The sequence below is a fragment of the Aulonocara sp. 'chitande type north' Nkhata Bay genome, linkage group LG1, assembly GCF_057382095.1.
Source record: "Aulonocara sp. 'chitande type north' Nkhata Bay isolate Kocher_YH1m ecotype deep benthic linkage group LG1, A_spYH_male_GT1.1, whole genome shotgun sequence".
Classification (NCBI taxonomy): domain Eukaryota; kingdom Metazoa; phylum Chordata; class Actinopteri; order Cichliformes; family Cichlidae; genus Aulonocara; species Aulonocara sp. 'chitande type north' Nkhata Bay.
Window position 1 is genome coordinate 22,804,836 of NC_141344.1, and position 18,331 is coordinate 22,823,166.

Genomic DNA, 18,331 nt, shown 5'->3' on the forward strand with positions numbered 1-18,331 from the left:
GCTTCCCCCAGGTTATTTGACTGTGAATAAAATAAGATCTTCGTATTAAAGCATATTATTATTATTATTATTATTATTATTATTATTATTATTATTATTATTATTATTATTATTCGACGTATGCTTTTGAGAAAGATTTCTTTTTAATTATTCTAAGATTTTCTTCATGCTTCTGTGGGAAGATGTGGTTGTCAAGGAGAGGAAAACCGGGGAGACGGCTAAATTATTGATGGATTCCTGCGTTGAGGAGCTTTTTGGAGGGCAGCACTGGGATGGGTGGGGGAGATCCACTCCTGTTCCATTGGTTTCCATAGCACCGCCCTCAGGAGATCTGCAGCTCTCATATGTACTGTTGCTGTTAATATTCGTTTTTTCTTCAAAGTGTTAAAAAAACACAAGTTGATATAAAATAGCTTCATTTAGTTTCACATTTCAGCTGATAAATAAAGAGACCGATTGAGCTATAAAGCAGTTCCTTTTCTTCCCCTCACTTTTTTTTTTTATTTGCTATTAGACACAGGCTCGTTTAGCCTTTATAGCGTCTATATATAAATATATAGACATGGCGTTTGTGGGCATGTTGTGTTTTGCGTGTGGCCTTTATTTGGGCTGAGCAGCTGGCCAGATGTTTGGACGCGGAGCGTTGCTGTCGCTGACCTCGGTGCTGAACGCGACGTCAGATGAACCTGCGCTCACCACAGGAGACACGATACAGCCTCACTCGCTCTTTGATTTATTGAAGCCACTCCAAACGCCCACTCCCGCTTTCTGAACTTTAACTTTTGTTTTGTTGGATTTTTTTTTTTATTATTTCATATCCATCATTCATTAGCTCTGTTTCTCCCCCCTCTCTCTTTCCTTTTTGGGTGCGAAGAGAGATCCATATCGCTCCACGACGCCGGCTATCAATTTTTTCGCTCGCTTTCGTCGTGATGGCACTTGGCTTGGCTACTGTACGCCAGGCAGGAGATGAGTTGGTGGTGGATGAAGGCGAACTGCTCGCTTGATCCCCCCTTTTTACACCAGGCTCTTTTCGCCTCTGCGCTTTCAGCCTAGCGCTGAGAATTATTCCCGGCTGTTGGATCGTCGCCTTCCTTGTGGGCTCATTTTTTTTCTCGTAATTTCGTTTGTTGTTTTCCTTGCAGCCGCTGCAGTCCAGCCATCCTGCGCTGTAACATGACGCCTGAACAGTAAAACAAATATTGAGAAAACAGGCCTGCATTCAGAAACTGGATATGGAGTCAGTAAAGACGAAAGCAACGGCGGGGGTGAAGGAATTTGCGGGGAAGACCCTGGGTCATATGTACAGGTAAGGACGGGCTCTTCTTTTTGTGGGTAAATCTGGACAACAGCGCGTTTGAAACCGTCTGAGCCCAAAATGCGATTATTTGTATGCTGGATTTTAACAAGGCACGACGTGTGGGTCCAGAGGGCACCCAGCACTGTCTCACAACTTACAGGGATGCTTAGTCACGCCTCTAGAAGAAAATAAGAAAATTCTCTCTCTCTCTCTCTCTCTCTCTCTCTCTCTGTGTGTGTGTGTGTGTGTGTGTGTGTGTGTGTGTGTGTGTGTGTGTGTGTGTGTGTGTGTGTGTGTGTGTGTGTGTGTGTGTGTGTGTGTGTGTTGCTGGCAAGGGTATGGATGCCACTAGATCCTGATGCAGGGGCCTGCACATGAATCTGATTGGCAGATTAGGTTAAAGAGGACGCGCAGGCCGCGCGAGAAATTTGTGGGACTCCACTCGTGATTTTTAAAGCATTTCACGATGTCGTTATAACCAAATAAAAGGAAATTCTATTCATTTGAATCATTTTAATCTACAGCTATCACTTTGATTAATTCAGCACCTCGATATGTGTGTGTGTCTTTTCTTTAATGTTGATGTTTGGTGATTTAAAAAACCCGTTTTATTTATTTTGTATTTATTTTTGAGTGTTCAGCAGAATAAATGCGTTTTTAGACTTCCCGCTATATTCACATCGGGCCTATTCCCTTGCGAATTCATCTTCTCCGCCTTACATACCCTTGCACCGAGTGCTTGCTCAAATCTGCAGGAGAAATGGAATTAAACCGACTTTCGTTAAACATCAGTGGCTCTCTGTATCCTCTCTGGCTTTACCCCCTGAACCAGGTCTTACGTTTCACCCCAAATACACGCATTTAATTCTAATATTCTGCTGTCCCTTTTATTTAACTTGGAATGTCTTCATTCGTTTGCAGAGACGGAGATTTACATGTTTTGATAACATTTTAGATTTAGACAATTAACTGATTGCGACAAACGCGATTTTCCTGGACAGAAAAAATTAATACATAAAAAAGAAAAGCACGAGGAGTTTGAGGAAAGCCCACAGACGGGTTGTCTGCAGGCTGGAGCTGTTGCTCGGTCCCTGAATGCTAATGAGTGTGAAAGCGAGCTGGGTGCTGCAATGCGGTACAGTCAGGGGCATATTCGACTTAATTCTGCTCTACAAGGGGAACCTTCATTCTCGTTTCCCATTAGAAGCTTTCCCCTCCTATTGGAGCAAATAAAAGCATCAAATTTATTTTTTTAATTCGTTGCAGGAGTCGTCTGACTAAAGCCTCACAGACATGCTGTCCTCAGTGTGAATAAATAAATGCTCTCCATAATGTAAATACATCACAGAGGCCTAAACCTCCCACTACCTCTCTCTCATTATGGTGATTCTACAGGAAATGCTTCCAGGATTTACTTGACTGTTTGACAAGACGTCTCAAACAGTATCCTGGTCACACACACACACACACACACACACACACACACACACACACACACACACACACACACACACACACACACACACACACACATACTCCCAAGCACCCAGCCCAGCCCCTACTAAAATATTCATGCTAAATGGAAATATTAATGGGCCTCCATGAAAGAAAGAAAAAAATCTGTTGTTTTTATAAATTTGAGAATCTTAATTTCATGTGGTGTTAGTTGGATCCGCAGACAGTGTTATTCTTAAGCGGTAGAAATCAAGATAACTGGACTTTTGTGGTTAGTGAAGAAGTTTCACCTCCCATCCAAGAGAGTCCCAGGTATTTACCCTGTGGACAAAGGGTGGGTTAGATCCTCCTCCAAAGGGACAACCCCATTAGACAATAAATACCTGGGACTCTCCATCAGTTTTCAGAACGAAAAAAACCCCCAAAACTCTTGGATGTGGATGAGGTATGAAATCTCTCCATGAACCTTAAGAAAGAAAGAAAGAATCCCAGTTGGCTTTATTTCAATCGCCTAAGACTGCCATGACCTGGATGAGTGAGGATCCACACAGACAGAGTTATCACCCCCTGGTTGTTGCAGGGTTATAGAAAGGAGGCAGAAAACCGGGGAAGTGATCGAGCTCACGGAGGATGGAAGGCCACGGGAGGCCGCTGAGAAGAAACCCCCGCTGTGCGACTGCAAGTGCTTCGGCCTGCCCCGCCGCTACATTATCGCCATCATGAGCGGCCTGGGCTTCTGCATCTCCTTCGGCATCCGATGCAACCTGGGCGTGGCCATAGTGGGCATGGTCAACAACAGCACGGTTCACCAGAACGGCAAGATCATCATCAAAGAGGTGTGGCAAAGCGAGCGAGCGAGTACATCGTGTACAGACGAGGCACATCATGGCACATGGTTATTAAAACGAGTTTCTCTGCACATGATAAATGAGAAACACATAAAGGCCTTCTATTGCTGGCACACTAGGCCGTGAAATAGCCCCCCTCTAAGTTTAAATGAACCACGGTAGTCATTTCTACAGAGCTTTAGTATACATACATCTGTGTGCAGGGAAAGTAAAAATGCGCCAGAGATGCTCCTGATTTAAATGGCACCAGGCCCCCACAGCTTACACAGGATATTCTTAGGATTAAATAGCATACATTGATGGTTCAATAAGATTTAAGATCAGTAGCGTCACTGTTTCCTGTGTATGGTGTAATAAATTACGTAGAACAGTGTCAGTGTCATGATGTAAAAGCCAGTCTTTTTCTTAAAGGGATATTACATACAAAAGGTGCATTAAAAATGTCTGAATATTTCGAACAATTTCTATAAAACATGTATTTAGTATTCATCCTGACCCCTATATTATACAACTGCATTATCTCAAATTTCGTCCAATATTCGTCTTTGCCAAGAAAGCCAAACTGTTACACATAACTAGCTTGCTTTATATTATTTTTTTACGGGAAAATTAGGTGCTTTAGTAATCGGATCAATGAAAATCCAGTCGAAATAAACACATGCAGGCCTTTATTAAAAAGGCCCCCGTTTAGATTTATTCTTCGATAGAGTAAATTCGTTCATTTCTTGGTTAATTAGCCACAATAGAGCTCACATGCAACACATGTACGTTTTCCCAAAGCGCATAGGCCACTTGTTCATTTTAACTCCACTGTTTTTGTTTTCCATATTATCTGCCAGAAAGCCAAGTTCAACTGGGATCCAGAGACGGTGGGAATGATTCACGGATCTTTTTTCTGGGGCTATATCGTGACACAAATCCCGGGAGGATATATATCCTCCAGGCTGGCAGCGAACAGGTAGGCGGCACCTCCCCTGAATTACCATAAATACGTCACAGCTATATTCAGTCGGCAGATTTTCGTGATTTGGTGTTGGGTATTAAAAGAATTGTTTGAACAATTGGCGTGACTTTCGTTTCCTCTTACTCCCTTTGTCTATTCATTTCTATATTTGCAATTTTTATCAACAGTGGGAAAACAAAAAACCCGTTCAGGCGGGGAGTGGAATAAAATCACCTCCGATTAAAAAGAATAGTAAAACCAAATACAGCCAAAAGCAGGCATAAAAATATCCGTGTCTGAACTGTGAAACGGATGAGCAGGTCACGGTTATATGCAGAGCATCTCTGCACAAAGGGAGCAGACAGTCTGCAGATCTGAAGTGATGCAGAGCTGCAGGGAGGGCACTGGGCTGGCAGGCCTGCAGCTCCTGGTGTCAGGGCTTTCTGCCACCTGTTAATGAGCTCCCTTGGGGGAGCCGGGTCTAATCTGTCGCTCTCTCAGGGCATGGATACCAGACCCGGTCCTGTCGCCAAAGGCTTTAATTCACATGAGCACTGCCAAATGCGTCAGTCATTATAATTACGTTAAACTGCAGAGACTGTATGCTGTCATATCAACAACACGGCACACATTTTAGTGGATGGACGTTGATATGGTACCAAACATTTCTCATCCAATCATTTTGCTCAAATAAAACGGAAAATTGTTTTTTTTAAATGATATTTTTGTGATATTTTTATTTAGGGCCCGCGACTTTTACAATCGTATCTCCCTGCAGTCCGTTTGTGTGATTGACACGAGGATGTAAGCGAATCAATCGGTCTCGTGCTCAACACTAGTCTCCACCGGATTAGGGCTTGTCCCCCCACGTGCGGAGGAGAGGGGCGGGGGAGTGTGGGACGTGACAAAAATGAGAAATAGCTGTGTGTTCGGCCTTGCTCTGCTTGCTCACCTGCTCCCTCCTAAAAATAAAGATGGAAAAATATGGCCTATCTATAAAATAAAAATAAAATAAAATAGCGATAATAAAAGCATTCCTGTTTCTACAACCTTCCATGTAAGCTTTCAGAATAAGCAGTGCTAGGGCTAAATTTAACAGCCTGATGAATAATTAGCCTGCATGAATCTTTTCTCCCCCGAGTTATAATGCAGAGCAGTCATCGGTTAATTGTCCTCTTCGCTCTCGGTCAGCGTCAAAACTAAAATTAAACGCCATTCTTCAGGAGAAACACGTCTCGAGCTGTACGAAAGCGAAAACGGTTGCTAAGCGACACGTGACGTGGTCATTTACGGGGTGTTGCTACTTCAAATATTCATTTACATGACGTCAAAGAGCGCGTGTAAGGCAGAGCCAATCAAATCCGAGGACCGGCGAACAGCCCTGCATCCTCCTCAGGTGCAGTGATGGTTTAAAGCTGAAATGGAAGGTTTCGGCTTTTTCCAGCAAAACAAAGTAAAAACAAAGAGATTTAAAATTACCATTGGAAGTAACACATACTATTTTTTGTTTGTTTTATGGATTTGCTTATGAGTGTCTGGAAAAAACCGGGCAATGTTCACCCAAAAAGCACGCTGTCGACTGTTGTGATACTTGATTAATAAAATGTGTTGCCATACGTTCAGCACAGTTAATAATGAGGCGATTTGCTATGATTGAAATTTAAAACGCTGGTCATTGTGATATTTTCAGGGTATTTGGTGCAGCCATCGTCCTCACCTCCACTCTCAACATGTTCATTCCCTCGGCTGCCCGAGTCCACTATGGGTGTGTCATATTTGTCAGGATATTACAAGGACTGGTGGAGGTAAGACACTGTCAGAGGTGCGTCACAGCAGTCTATGTTTTATTTTATGTTATTTTATTTTATTTTTATTGTGTGCATGAATAAAAAAATCAGCAATGAATTTATTCTCTCACTTTATTCGCTCACTGTATAATTTTAGTTCCCGAGAGAATAAAGAGTATGGCGTGCAGTTCAATAAAATGCGAGATGCACTGTATTGATCCAGTCCACTCCAACTGGTTCCATGGCTTTGTCCAGCTCATTTTTCTTTCCTTTATTGTGCCTTTTTGTGCCTGAATACAAACAACAGTAAAGTGATCCTGCAGAGATGGATAATGGGGAAAATGTTGATTTGCAGAGGGATATCAATCCTCCTGGCTTTGTAGTGAAATTAGACACTCATGTTGATGAAATATACCTATTGGAGTAAAAAACATGGAGGGCTTATAATGCAGTTCTCACATGGGCTATAAAGTCTGTTGCGATAGATATAAACATACAAAGATACAGCTTTTCCTGGACATATAAACACGTGGTAATGTACACAGTTAATTTCCTTAAAGACCAGCAGGCCCTACTGTAAGGAAGCCTGCAGACTGGATTTAAAATCAGTGAAGTTTGTTCAAATTAGAGGCTGATTAGCATTTAATGTCTGCAGGCCTGTTTTGCTTCTTGAACAGCTCATCAGGTCATCACGGTGCTGAGCTGTTTGTTCATGGTAATTACAAGGGCGAAAATGTTAATTTTGATTACTTATGACATGTCTATTGGTTCAGATTCAAGTCTAACTGGGTATTCCAGATGGACGTTTAACACATCCTAAACCTGAAAATATCTGTATTCATATACATATAATAATACATCTGTATAATAATTTAATTATGCTTTGGTCTAGAAATCCTGAAAGCCTTTCCTGTTATAATAGTATTCATACAGTAGCCTACAAAACAAGTGCAAGCTAATGAAAGTACATGCTCTGCAATTGTGCCATTGTTCAAATTTTGCAATATTTTTCACACAGACCATATAGATTGGCTACATTTATATAATCCCTCTGGCCTCTGGGAGACAAGAGTACATGCATCTCTATAACAACAATAGCTTAGAAGAACAGGCCAAAGTGCAGAGAGTTTCACTGATGATTATTGTTTTACTGTAACAAATGAAAACAGACTGTTCCTTGTGGTTGGCTTTAGGGAGTGACCTACCCAGCCTGTCATGGGATCTGGAGTAAATGGGCGCCGCCATTAGAAAGGAGTCGTCTGGCCACCCTCTCATTCTGTGGTAAATACTTTTGTTTCTGTTTCTCCTTCTAGATTCAGATATGATTTGTTAAACTTTACTTTACCTTGATGATGTCTGTCCTTGCAAGCACTGAATCGCTTTCTCCTTGCCAGGCTCCTATGCTGGTGCTGTGATTGCGATGCCTCTGGCTGGGGTCTTGGTTCAGTATACAGGATGGTCCTCAGTGTTCTATGTCTACGGTAAGACTGTAAGACTCAGTGAGGGACTGCATGGGATAGGCATGCATATTGATACAAAAAGAACTGGAGATAAATTTTTATATATGAAAAATACATGTAGGTTATAAATGTAACTGTTTTTAAGCTTGGCGAAAAACTAAGAGACTTCAGTGAAAGTCAAATGGATTTAGCCAGGCAGACTATGTATTGATTTTTCCCCCCCTGATGTTTTGGTGTGTCAATAAATAACCCCCATGTCTTTCTCTGTGGACTGGATACAGTTAGCTTTCCTGTCTGGCTTTTATTCTCTCAGGCATTTTAGAAAGATCAGGCTGCCAGAGTCTCTGCATGTGCTTACTGCTGAGGTCAAAATTAGTTGCAATGCTTCTTCTGTACACCTTCTGACTTGTAATTTGTCCATACAAACAGGATGCTTTGGCATCTTCTGGTATATGTTCTGGATCTTGGTGTCTTATGAGAGCCCTGCTGAACATCCAACCATCACTGATGAGGAACGCTGCTACATTGAGGAGAGCATTGGAGAGAGTGCCAAGCTAACGGGACCTGCAGAGGTGAGGGGACACCAAAAACGTCAAAAACCTGGGCTTAAGTAACCTCACAAAATACCCCGTTTTTAGCCCATTTTTATTTATTTATTTTTTGTAAGAAGCATTACAAAAATATGAACACAGTTCCAGAAACTGTCAGTCAGGCAAAGCTCTTTACCTTCATGTGAACACAACCATCATTTTTCTTAATCTTTTCCAGAAATTCAAGACACCCTGGAGGAAGTTCTTCACCTCTATGCCTGTCTATGCAATTATTGTGGCCAACTTCTGCAGGAGCTGGACATTTTACCTGCTGCTGATTAGCCAGCCTGCATATTTTGAAGAAGTGTTTGGTTTTGAGATAAGCAAGGTGAGCTTACAAAAAATGTCACAAGACAACCAAAAAAAGAAAAAAAAAAGAATAGAGACATGAAAGATTAAAGTCGTAAAGAAAACCCCTCACCACTCAGATTCAGTCTGTTTAAAGCTGAGAGTGACGCTTTGCTCTTGGACAGATTCATTGATTTATTATGAGAATCAGTGTGAGTGCAGCTGGTGGCCAATAGTTCTCTCTCATGAACTGATACACATCATAACAAAGTGATGCAATATACATTTCCACTATATATCCATGCTTATCTTTTAAGGCCTGTGTGAACTTTTTCAGATGATGGAATAAAAAAACACATCAAAGCAACTGTAACTTCAACAGGTTTAAATTTAAAAAACAAAATGCACTGTAGTTATTTTATATATTGCACAGAATCTCTTAGAGCAAGGATGTCAAGGTCATTTTACATTAAGGGCCACAAACAATCCACTTTAATCTTAAATGGGCCTGGTGAGTGAAACGTTTAATTATGTGGGGATTAAATTACATATTTAATCCCTGCGATATATTAATATGAGATAAAGAAGTGCAATTTCAACAGGATGTGTCAGTTTTTCTACATGATATTGTAGGTCAGTGCCGGGAATGTCCTGTAGTTTTAAAACATTGTTTTTTTGTCAATTGATGAAAATTTTACTTGTTTTTAACTGAAATTTCTATATTAGACAGTAAACAACTAGAACTTTTCAGTAATTTAATTGTTTATCTTTTAATTAACTACTTTGGTGTAGCATGAATGGCTGTGGGGAGGTCTTTATCAACAGAAAAAGGTGTAAAATGTAGAAATATACAGTAAAAATTCCAAAGATTTATGCCATTCATCTTATTTTAGTGACTTTCAAATCAGAAATTTGTTATTTGCTCTATAAGACCAATATATGCTCAAAGTGTGTTTGAGTTTGATCCTTATTAGCTGCTCATTCCCTCAAACATTCATTTGACAAAGTATGAAAATGCATTAAAAACAGGGATATTTTCTATTTTCTGCTCAGCTACTTTGAATAAGTGAGAAAATACGAATAATGAAAAATATAGAATGTCCTAAATTGTAGAGCCTTTTAAAAATTAATGGAGAAACATCTTCAAAAGTATAAATCTTCATCTATTATACTGGCATTCAGCTGTGCATCTAATTTTATTGATTTTCTGTATGGGACTTTAGGTCGGTGCACTTTCTGCCCTCCCCCACTTGGTGATGACCATCATTGTGCCCATTGGTGGCCAGCTGGCCGACTACCTGCGCAGCAAGAACATCCTGACAACTACCACTGTCAGGAAAATCATGAACTGCGGAGGTGAGAAGTCTGAACCGAGGATGAAATCAAAAATTTCCACACCTCTCTTTGCACGGCTGCAGGGTGTTATTTTGATGGTGTCAGATCCATAGTGTTGTTTTTAAGGTGCTCTTAACGGCCAGCTGGGCTGCAGAGATGGTTTTGTTTATATTTTTTGGTAAAAATCTATCTGCTCAATACTTCAGTACACGGGTTGACTCAATGATTGTGACTGTGCATTGATTTCATATCTGACACTTGTGTAATTGAGTGCAGATCATGTATCACGCTTAATTCAATTGGCACCACAATGACCAACTGCCCGTGGGCTTTGTCTGTGCTTGTGTGTGTGACACTACTGTCTCTCCCTGCCAGGATTTGGCATGGAGGCCACATTGCTACTGGTGGTAGGATATTCCCACAGCAAAGGGGTGGCGATCTCCTTCCTCGTGCTTGCAGTGGGCTTCAGTGGATTTGCTATATCAGGTTAGTAGGCGTAAAAAGATCAGAATATATGTGGTATGAAACAAGATGTAAATTAAAAGTGATTAAATAATGTCATCACTGTTTAGATTTAGCTTTATTTCATTTAATGTTTAATGATTTGGGGCTTCAGTGAAAAGGATAACAAGCTAGACAAAGAATAAATATACTTGTAAGCAACACTTGGTGCTACTGCACTGCTTTTTGAGACAATTTATAAAATGACCCAGAGCTTACAAAGAAAGTGTGCACTTTTTTAACATTAATACAGCAGCAATCAGCTGCCCTTTATGGACAAAGTATTGGGCCAAGCCTCTTAATCCTTCAATTCAGGTATTTTTATTTGTTTATCCTTTATGTAATCAGAAAGTCCTTTCAGATTAGCATCTCTTTTTTTTTAGGGGAGTCCTGCCCAAGAAGGCCCACCATTACAATGTTACACTGTTTCAAATTAATAATAAAACATAACATCAACATACATAAAACAAGTCATAGTCAAAATAATACAAGGACAAGCTGGAGAATGCTCTGAACTCACATAGGGCGACAAAATCATTCCACTTCAATGTGCTCTGACGGTCATTCTATGACCAAGGTGCAAAACAAGAGAGCGCTGTTCTACCCAGTTCAGACAAATGCAACCCAGTTACCACAGGAGTGGTCCTCTTCAGTCCTCTTTACAAGTGAACGACTGGGTCATTCTGAAGTGCTCAGTGCACAGTACTGTAATATAACGTTACCACAGCAAAAAGGCAGTTTATGAAATTTCTTCCCTCCTAGTTCTTCTATGAACAACTGTTAAGTGGGATTATTGCAAAGTGGAAGTATTTAGGAACCACAGCAACTGAGCCACAAAGTGTCAGACCACGTAAAGTTACAGAGTGGTGTTGACACTCTAGTAGGCGCTCTTTTGAGGCACATCATCAAGCCCAACCGATGTTCAAGGGGGTGTTAATTATATTAATAATAAAAGCCAATATTACGTATTTGCCACCTTGCCACCATATTGTATCAACATTTTTAACGGCAAATAAAAATAAAATCCTAAAGAAGAGATGAGAGAAAAACCCTTTGATCACTCAGCAAGGACACAACAAACACCTAACTCAAGCTTAATCGGGCAGAATGCAAAAGAGTGATTAATGACTTGCTTTGATAACAGACGGCATATATTTTAAAACTACATTGTTGGGTTATCTTAGTGAGGACTCATAAATAACTACACATAACAGTTGTTAGGAAACTCCTGTAACAAAAATAAATAGCAGCCGAACAAATATATATATGCCTAATATCAGTCTAGATACTGCTATGTATGATGTTAAAGGCAGCTCGGTACTTTTTGTCTATATAATATATGTACAGTAAGGATTTGATGGAGCCATTGCATGCTCAGCAGAGATCATAGTGACACTCCCTCTGTGCGTGTTGTATTACAATTTATGTGCCTTTGTTTCCATTCAGGTCAGTTTCAGAGTCTGCTCTTTGTTTCACCTCAATCTCAAATTTGAATTTTGTCCGAAATAATTGTCATTCACTTTGTTTTTAAGACTACCATAGGCTGGCAGTTGTGGCTTTGAGTTTTTCAGAATCAGAATCAGAATCCTCTATTGATCCCTAGGGGAAATAATTTTTGTTACAGTGCCTTTTGGACTTTATTTACAACTTCTTGGTTGAATGAGGCATAAAATAAGACGACGTGTGACAGATGTGCTGATTTGTTTTGGTATTAAATGCTGTTGCTCTGTGTTCTATATTTGATGCTAGAGCTAGAAGACTAGCATACCACAATGAGTAGAACCAGGAGAAACAGCGAGTGTGGCTTTCTCCAGCGTTTTAAAAATAAAACAAGCATTTATGAAGCTAATTAACACATCATATCGTGTCTATTTAATTCATAATAAATAAAAGTGTTTATTTATTATTTCTTAGCTAAGTACAGACTTCAAGTTGGATATTTGGACAAAAAGACTATAAAAATGACCTTTTTCCATGGAAATTATCCATAATTAGAAAGCTGTGGAGAGTAAAAGTAGAAATTTAATTTCATTAATGATCCTAAACCTTTAGGCCAGCTATTCATTCAACAGCTGTTGTCATGTTTATGCTCAGTTATAGAAGCTGCAGATATCTGTGACTACGTGCAAAATCAGTTTCTTGCTGGTGTTCTCCAGCTTTCTCCAAGAGTGTTTAATAATTCAGTGCTAGCTGTCTCGGGAGACTTGCCAGGCAGGCGGCGTGCAGCAGCTCACGAGGACACTTACTCATTCAGCTAGTCAGAGTGGGGGAGGAGGTCGTGTGGCGAGTTGGTGCCTATTTCTGCAACAAGATGGTCACCATTTGTGCTACTTTTATCTGTAACTGTGTCATGCATCAGTTGCCTTTTATACTTTACTCATAGCATTTGCCCTTTCTGTATCAAACTGGCCTTTAAATTATGTTAACCAGGCTTGTAGCTCACAAAGATAAAATCTTTTGTTGTTGTTTTGCTGTCAGGCTTCAATGTCAATCACCTGGATATTGCTCCGCGTTATGCCAGTATCCTAATGGGCATCTCTAATGGTGTGGGCACCTTATCTGGCATGGTGTGCCCGCTGATTGTTGGTGCTATGACAAAGCACAAGGTAAGGGCTTTTCCTCCAAATGTGACAGAATCATGAAAATCATACATTTCAAATGTGTGCAAAAATTAACAAATAACTCTGAAGTTTACTTTAATTTTCCCTGCTTGACATTAAAAAGCATACAGCATACCTTTCATTAATGGTTTCTGGCAACATTTGCATAAACAGTTAAAGAAATAACAGCATGTTATACATTTGCTGTAAAAGTACAGAGAAATTATACTTCACCCAGACATTTACAAATTCAATTCAATTCAGTTTTATTTATACATGAACAAAATCGCACTACAGTTACCTCGAGGCGTTTTGTCTTCTAAGGTAAAGACAATAACAATAAGAGAGAAATGGCCTAAATCTGCATGCAGTGACCTTGTAGTTTTTTTCACGTAGCTATATGAGTATACTATATATGTATTACTATATATGAGTAAACTCTAGAAATGTCTTGATTATCTATTATTTATTTAAATAAATAAGACTAAGACCATCCCTCTGGGAGCTAGCCCACAAAAGTATAACTTGCTTTTACTTGTACTTCTCGGTAGCAAGTATTGTTTTCTACATGGACTGATGTCATTTCTACACATAATTTGATGTGTGCAGCCACAGATTTACAAAGTAGACACCTTTTAAATATTTCTCCAATACTCTGCTCCAAGGTCACAAATAATAAACAGGCAAATTGTTGGTATGATCAGCGTATTTATGAAAACACTATTTTTTTTCTTCCCTCTTCAGACCAGAGAGGAGTGGCAGTATGTATTCCTCATAGCCTCCTTGGTGCATTATGGAGGCGTGATCTTCTACGGCCTTTTTGCATCAGGAGAAAAACAGCCGTGGGCTGACCCGGAACTGACCAGTGAGGAGAAGTGTGGCTTCATTGATGAGGACGAGCTGGCAGAAGAAACAGGTGACATCACTCAGAGCTACGGTGCTTTCGGAGGGCCAGCCAAGACATATGGTGCAACCACACAGGTGAATGGAGGCTGGGCTGCCAGCTGGGAGAAGACAGAGGAGTATGTCCAGGAAGAAGCACAGGGAGGAGGCTATGGATACAGGCAGGATGAGGGATACTCCTAAACCAAACACGCACTCACTGATATATGAGTAGGTTTATTTTCCTGAGTGTCAGATATAGTCTTAAAATGATCTACAAATGATAAACAAGAAAACCTACAATCCGTTGTCGTATTGATTGCACAAATTCTAAAGAAAACAAATAAAAAATGTAAAAAAAAAAAAAAAGATCAACTCAATGTTAAAATGAGATCATATAAATAACTAAAGCTATTTGATTAATAGAGGTGTAACACATATCAAATTGGCAGTCTGTTAACGTATTATTATGCATATTAATGATAGATATATTTATTTGGAGTCCAACTGTGTATAAACATGAACATTTTCATCCCATCAGCTAAGGTTTCCTGACCACACTGAAGCCTGTAGAAGTACATAGAAGCTGACCCTTATTAATCAAATGAACAAGTACAGTACAATGTCCTCCAAGCCAGCCATCTCAGTGTGTGAATATGTCACTGCACAATATTGTAAACAGAAACTAGACACTCTCTTGGTATAGATCGTACTCTCTCTCTCCTGAATGCACTCGCAGTCGTGTGTCCTTTTTAATGCACATTACTTTTGATTTCTCATCACCAGCCTCTGTGTGTCTTGAACATGGAAGCGACCTGGTGTGGAGGCTTGTAAAGCGGCATTGTAACTTGTGATGCTCATTTAGTTACACATGCAAACGATAAAAAAAGAAGTGTCCTATCTGTAATTCCTTTTGTGACCCTGTACTGCTGCAGTTGAGCGTTTTTTTGTGTGTGTTTGCAGCCCAACACATCTTAGCAGTGTAGTGAAGGAATTAAGCCGCTCCCATTGTAATACTCAGCATCACCGTCATGCCACTTAGAATGTAACTGTACCAATGCATTGTTTTAAAGATTTATCTAAAATAAAACATATATGAAAGAAATATTGTATGAATTCAGATATAGCTGGATCACAATAGTTATTGTCATATAAGACCTTATCAAGGGTTTGTGCAATGGAAAGTCTTTGGGGACCAACCAAAACAAGTATGAGAGCCTTACTATTATAGAACTGCAAAATTAATATTATTTAAAAAGAGAAGAATAAATAATAATAAGAGATATTTAGAAATTTTAACAAACGGATGCATGAGGACATTTGAATGCATCATATTAAAAACTCCTGAAAGATTCATGTTTCCTCACAGCATCTATTAAGATTTTAACACAGAGGTTTAATCAGATTTGACTGACAGTAACTAAGCAATCCTTCACTACATAAATGTTGTAATGTTGCCCTTTTGTTCCCCAGCTGAACCCCGCACACATAAATCCGTCATCTTACAAGAGTGAGAAAAATGCAGGTGTTCAAAGCAAGAGGTAAAAATTGTTTACAAACATTCCCCCCAAAAAGTATTTGTATGTTAACATACAGTATATTTTCACCTTTCATGAGATTCAGCAAAACGGGAGATTTCTATTTATATGGATGGAAAACCAAAAGCAGCACTACAGAAAGGAGGCAGTTTATGCACTGATAAACAGTGTGGACGTCTGACTTATCGAAAGTGTTTTAGAGTCAGAATTAGACAGAAATGCAAGACAACCCAGAACCATCTGTTTGTCCTCAGTCTGCACTCACACTGACGAGATCTGAAGGGGGTACATTTTCTTTATTTTGTCTCAAGTTGGCACTTCACAGTGTAGATGTGTGTGGCTGTGTATTTATGCATGGAACAAAGTGAAATGTGTAGTGTGTCCTTTTTTAACGTTTCTTTTTTCTTCCAAAGTTTTTCGTCTTCGTCTCTGAAACTGTTACTGTTGCTTCAATTTCTTTGCACAATTTACCAAAGGTGAAAAGCTGAGCTGGGTTTTAGCTGGAAGTCAAACATTTTTAAGGTAGTACAGACCATCAGCAGTGAGGTTCCAGCATATTGGACCTTCAGTGTGCAGGTGGCACCAAACATTACTCAGTGTACAAAGCAATAAATCCATAGTAACAGTTCTGGTCAGACATCATGAACACTCATTGTGTAACTGTTTTTTTTTTAAAAAAAAAGGCATTTGTTAAACATGTCGTGTTTTTTGTGATAACAAATGTAGAAAACAAACACTTGTAAAGAAAAATATGTAAAAAAAAATTACATTTATAAAATATTGTACTAGAGTCCAACGCAAACGTCTTTGACAACACGAAAAGTCTAAGGAGTTTGTGAAGGGGCTGCTCACCAGATGAGAATGATAAACTGAGCTCTGCCTGAGTGGCAAATGCTCTTCCTCTTCTTCTTCTTCATGTTTCTGATTTTGTTTTGCCGTGGTCCACACTGACTTTGTGCTGTCGTTGTTCTTTCACTCTCTTTCTCTCTTTCTTTTCTCAGCACTATGTTGGGTTAATGTGTTTCATTCAGTGGCCGGACCCCCGATGTCTTATTACCCTCCTCTCCTCTCCTGTACAACCACTAATTCAGTGTCACAATATTCATTGACATAAAGGTTGAAACGTAAACATGCGATTTTGAAAAATAGCAAATGTTGCAACCTGAAGTAGTAAGAAGTTTCCTGTTTTTGTGCCTCTGAAGTTAAAGTGTGAGTCTATGGCTTCTGTTGCTGTGTAAATTGAGAGGTTTGTTGATGTCAAAATGAAATACTCCATATCCTTTTTGATATAAAAAATGATGATAAACAAATCTGTTTGTGTCTCGAGTATTTGTACTGGCAACAAAGACGAATAAATAATGCAAAATAAAATTCAGGCAACACTGAATAACTTGTTACTTTTACCTCATGCTGATCTAGTGAAGTAGTTTGCAAAGAGTTTCTCTTTTACACATCCTGCAGGCAATGAAGCAACATCGCCTTTAACTGTAGTCATGTTTCCGGCCATCTGCGGCCAGTGTTTCACTTCTATGGAGTCATATAATACCACTGAATCGATTACTGTCAGTGATTAAAAAAAGCTACGGTCACATCAGAAGCAACAATTTGTAAAATGTAGATTACTTCTAGGGAAAAAAAATCTTGGATGATTGAATTTATTGCCAAACAAAAATTAAGCTTTTGACATAGCAACTCTAATAAATCCTACATTCTTTGTGAATTGTTGCTTTTTTTGTCTCCAATTATGAGTTTATATAGTTGATAAAGATTGGACGATAACAAATGTATATACACGTGTCTGTACTCAGTGTCCTGGTGGATAGCTTTGCATTTAAGCGCCTTGAGGCAACTGTTGTCATGGATTGGTGCTATATAAATAAAACTGAATTGAATTGAAAAATGTCATCCAGAGGTAAATGTGGAAGATTAGAGCTTCACTTCCTGTGCTGTGTGGTGTGATGATTAAGTTTAAACCTTGATGCTCTGTCAAACGAGCACTACGTCAGTCGTGCAATCAAACAGGGTTGAACTCTCAAATGCATATTTGTGAATGTATGTTTTGTTTTGCACTGATAAAAAAAAGGTTTGCAGTGAAGCAGGTCTGAGGACAGAAAACATTATGTGTTTCCCCCCTCGGTGATATTTTTTAACAGCAGAATATAAATAAAAGAAACATGTCACTGAGTTGGCTGTTTTGGATCTTTTGTTCTTTTTATTTAATCAACCAATTTAACATAATTGGATTCTTTCTCATCACAGCTTCCTGTATTAGAGTTCAGACAAACAAGGCCTCTGCATTTGTCATAGTGATGCAGCAGTATCATTCATGAGACCTGCCAAGTTGTATCTTATTGCTTTATTTCAAGTTTATATTCATAACATATGTCAGGTTTTTTGTGGACTTTGGTCCAAAAAACACAAAAGAAAAACAGGAATAATTAAAAGAATTTGCTTTATCCAGGCAATCGTAACTGTAAGGCTGAGATTTACTGTTCCACCAAGGCCACAGGAAGTACACAGTTAATGGCTGTCCTCCTTCCCCCTTCGGTGAAATCAATAGGGTCAGTCTCCAGTGTTCTGCGAGACCTATTGACTGTTCTAACCTCTTAATGGAGATGAGAGGGAGGAGGAGCACTTATTGAGCTATTTGGAAGTGTTACTTCGATTTAAGTGCTGACTCCTTCCTCCATTCTCAAATCTACAGCACATGGTTCTCACAGATGGTCGCACATATTCAACAAACTGAAACAGTGTGTCCCAGCCTGATAAAGGTCCCACTCAGAAAACTTAAACAATTATGAGCT

At 39.4% G+C, this 18,331-nt stretch overlaps 1 protein-coding gene across 1 annotated transcript; it reads left to right on the forward strand.

Moving 5' to 3' along the window:
* The first annotated feature begins 369 nt into the window (after window positions 1-369).
* Window positions 370-17,704, forward strand: slc17a6b (solute carrier family 17 member 6b). Its single transcript, XM_086288738.1, has 12 exons — window positions 370-1,309; window positions 3,336-3,591; window positions 4,443-4,561; window positions 6,237-6,351; window positions 7,527-7,614; window positions 7,728-7,814; window positions 8,223-8,365; window positions 8,562-8,711; window positions 9,895-10,027; window positions 10,382-10,492; window positions 12,986-13,113; window positions 13,852-17,704. The coding sequence occupies exons 1-12, from the start codon at window positions 1,236-1,238 to the stop codon at window positions 14,191-14,193; spliced, it is 1,746 nt and encodes a 581-aa protein (XP_086144864.1). The 5' UTR covers window positions 370-1,235; the 3' UTR covers window positions 14,194-17,704.
* The last annotated feature ends 627 nt before the right edge of the window (window positions 17,705-18,331 follow it).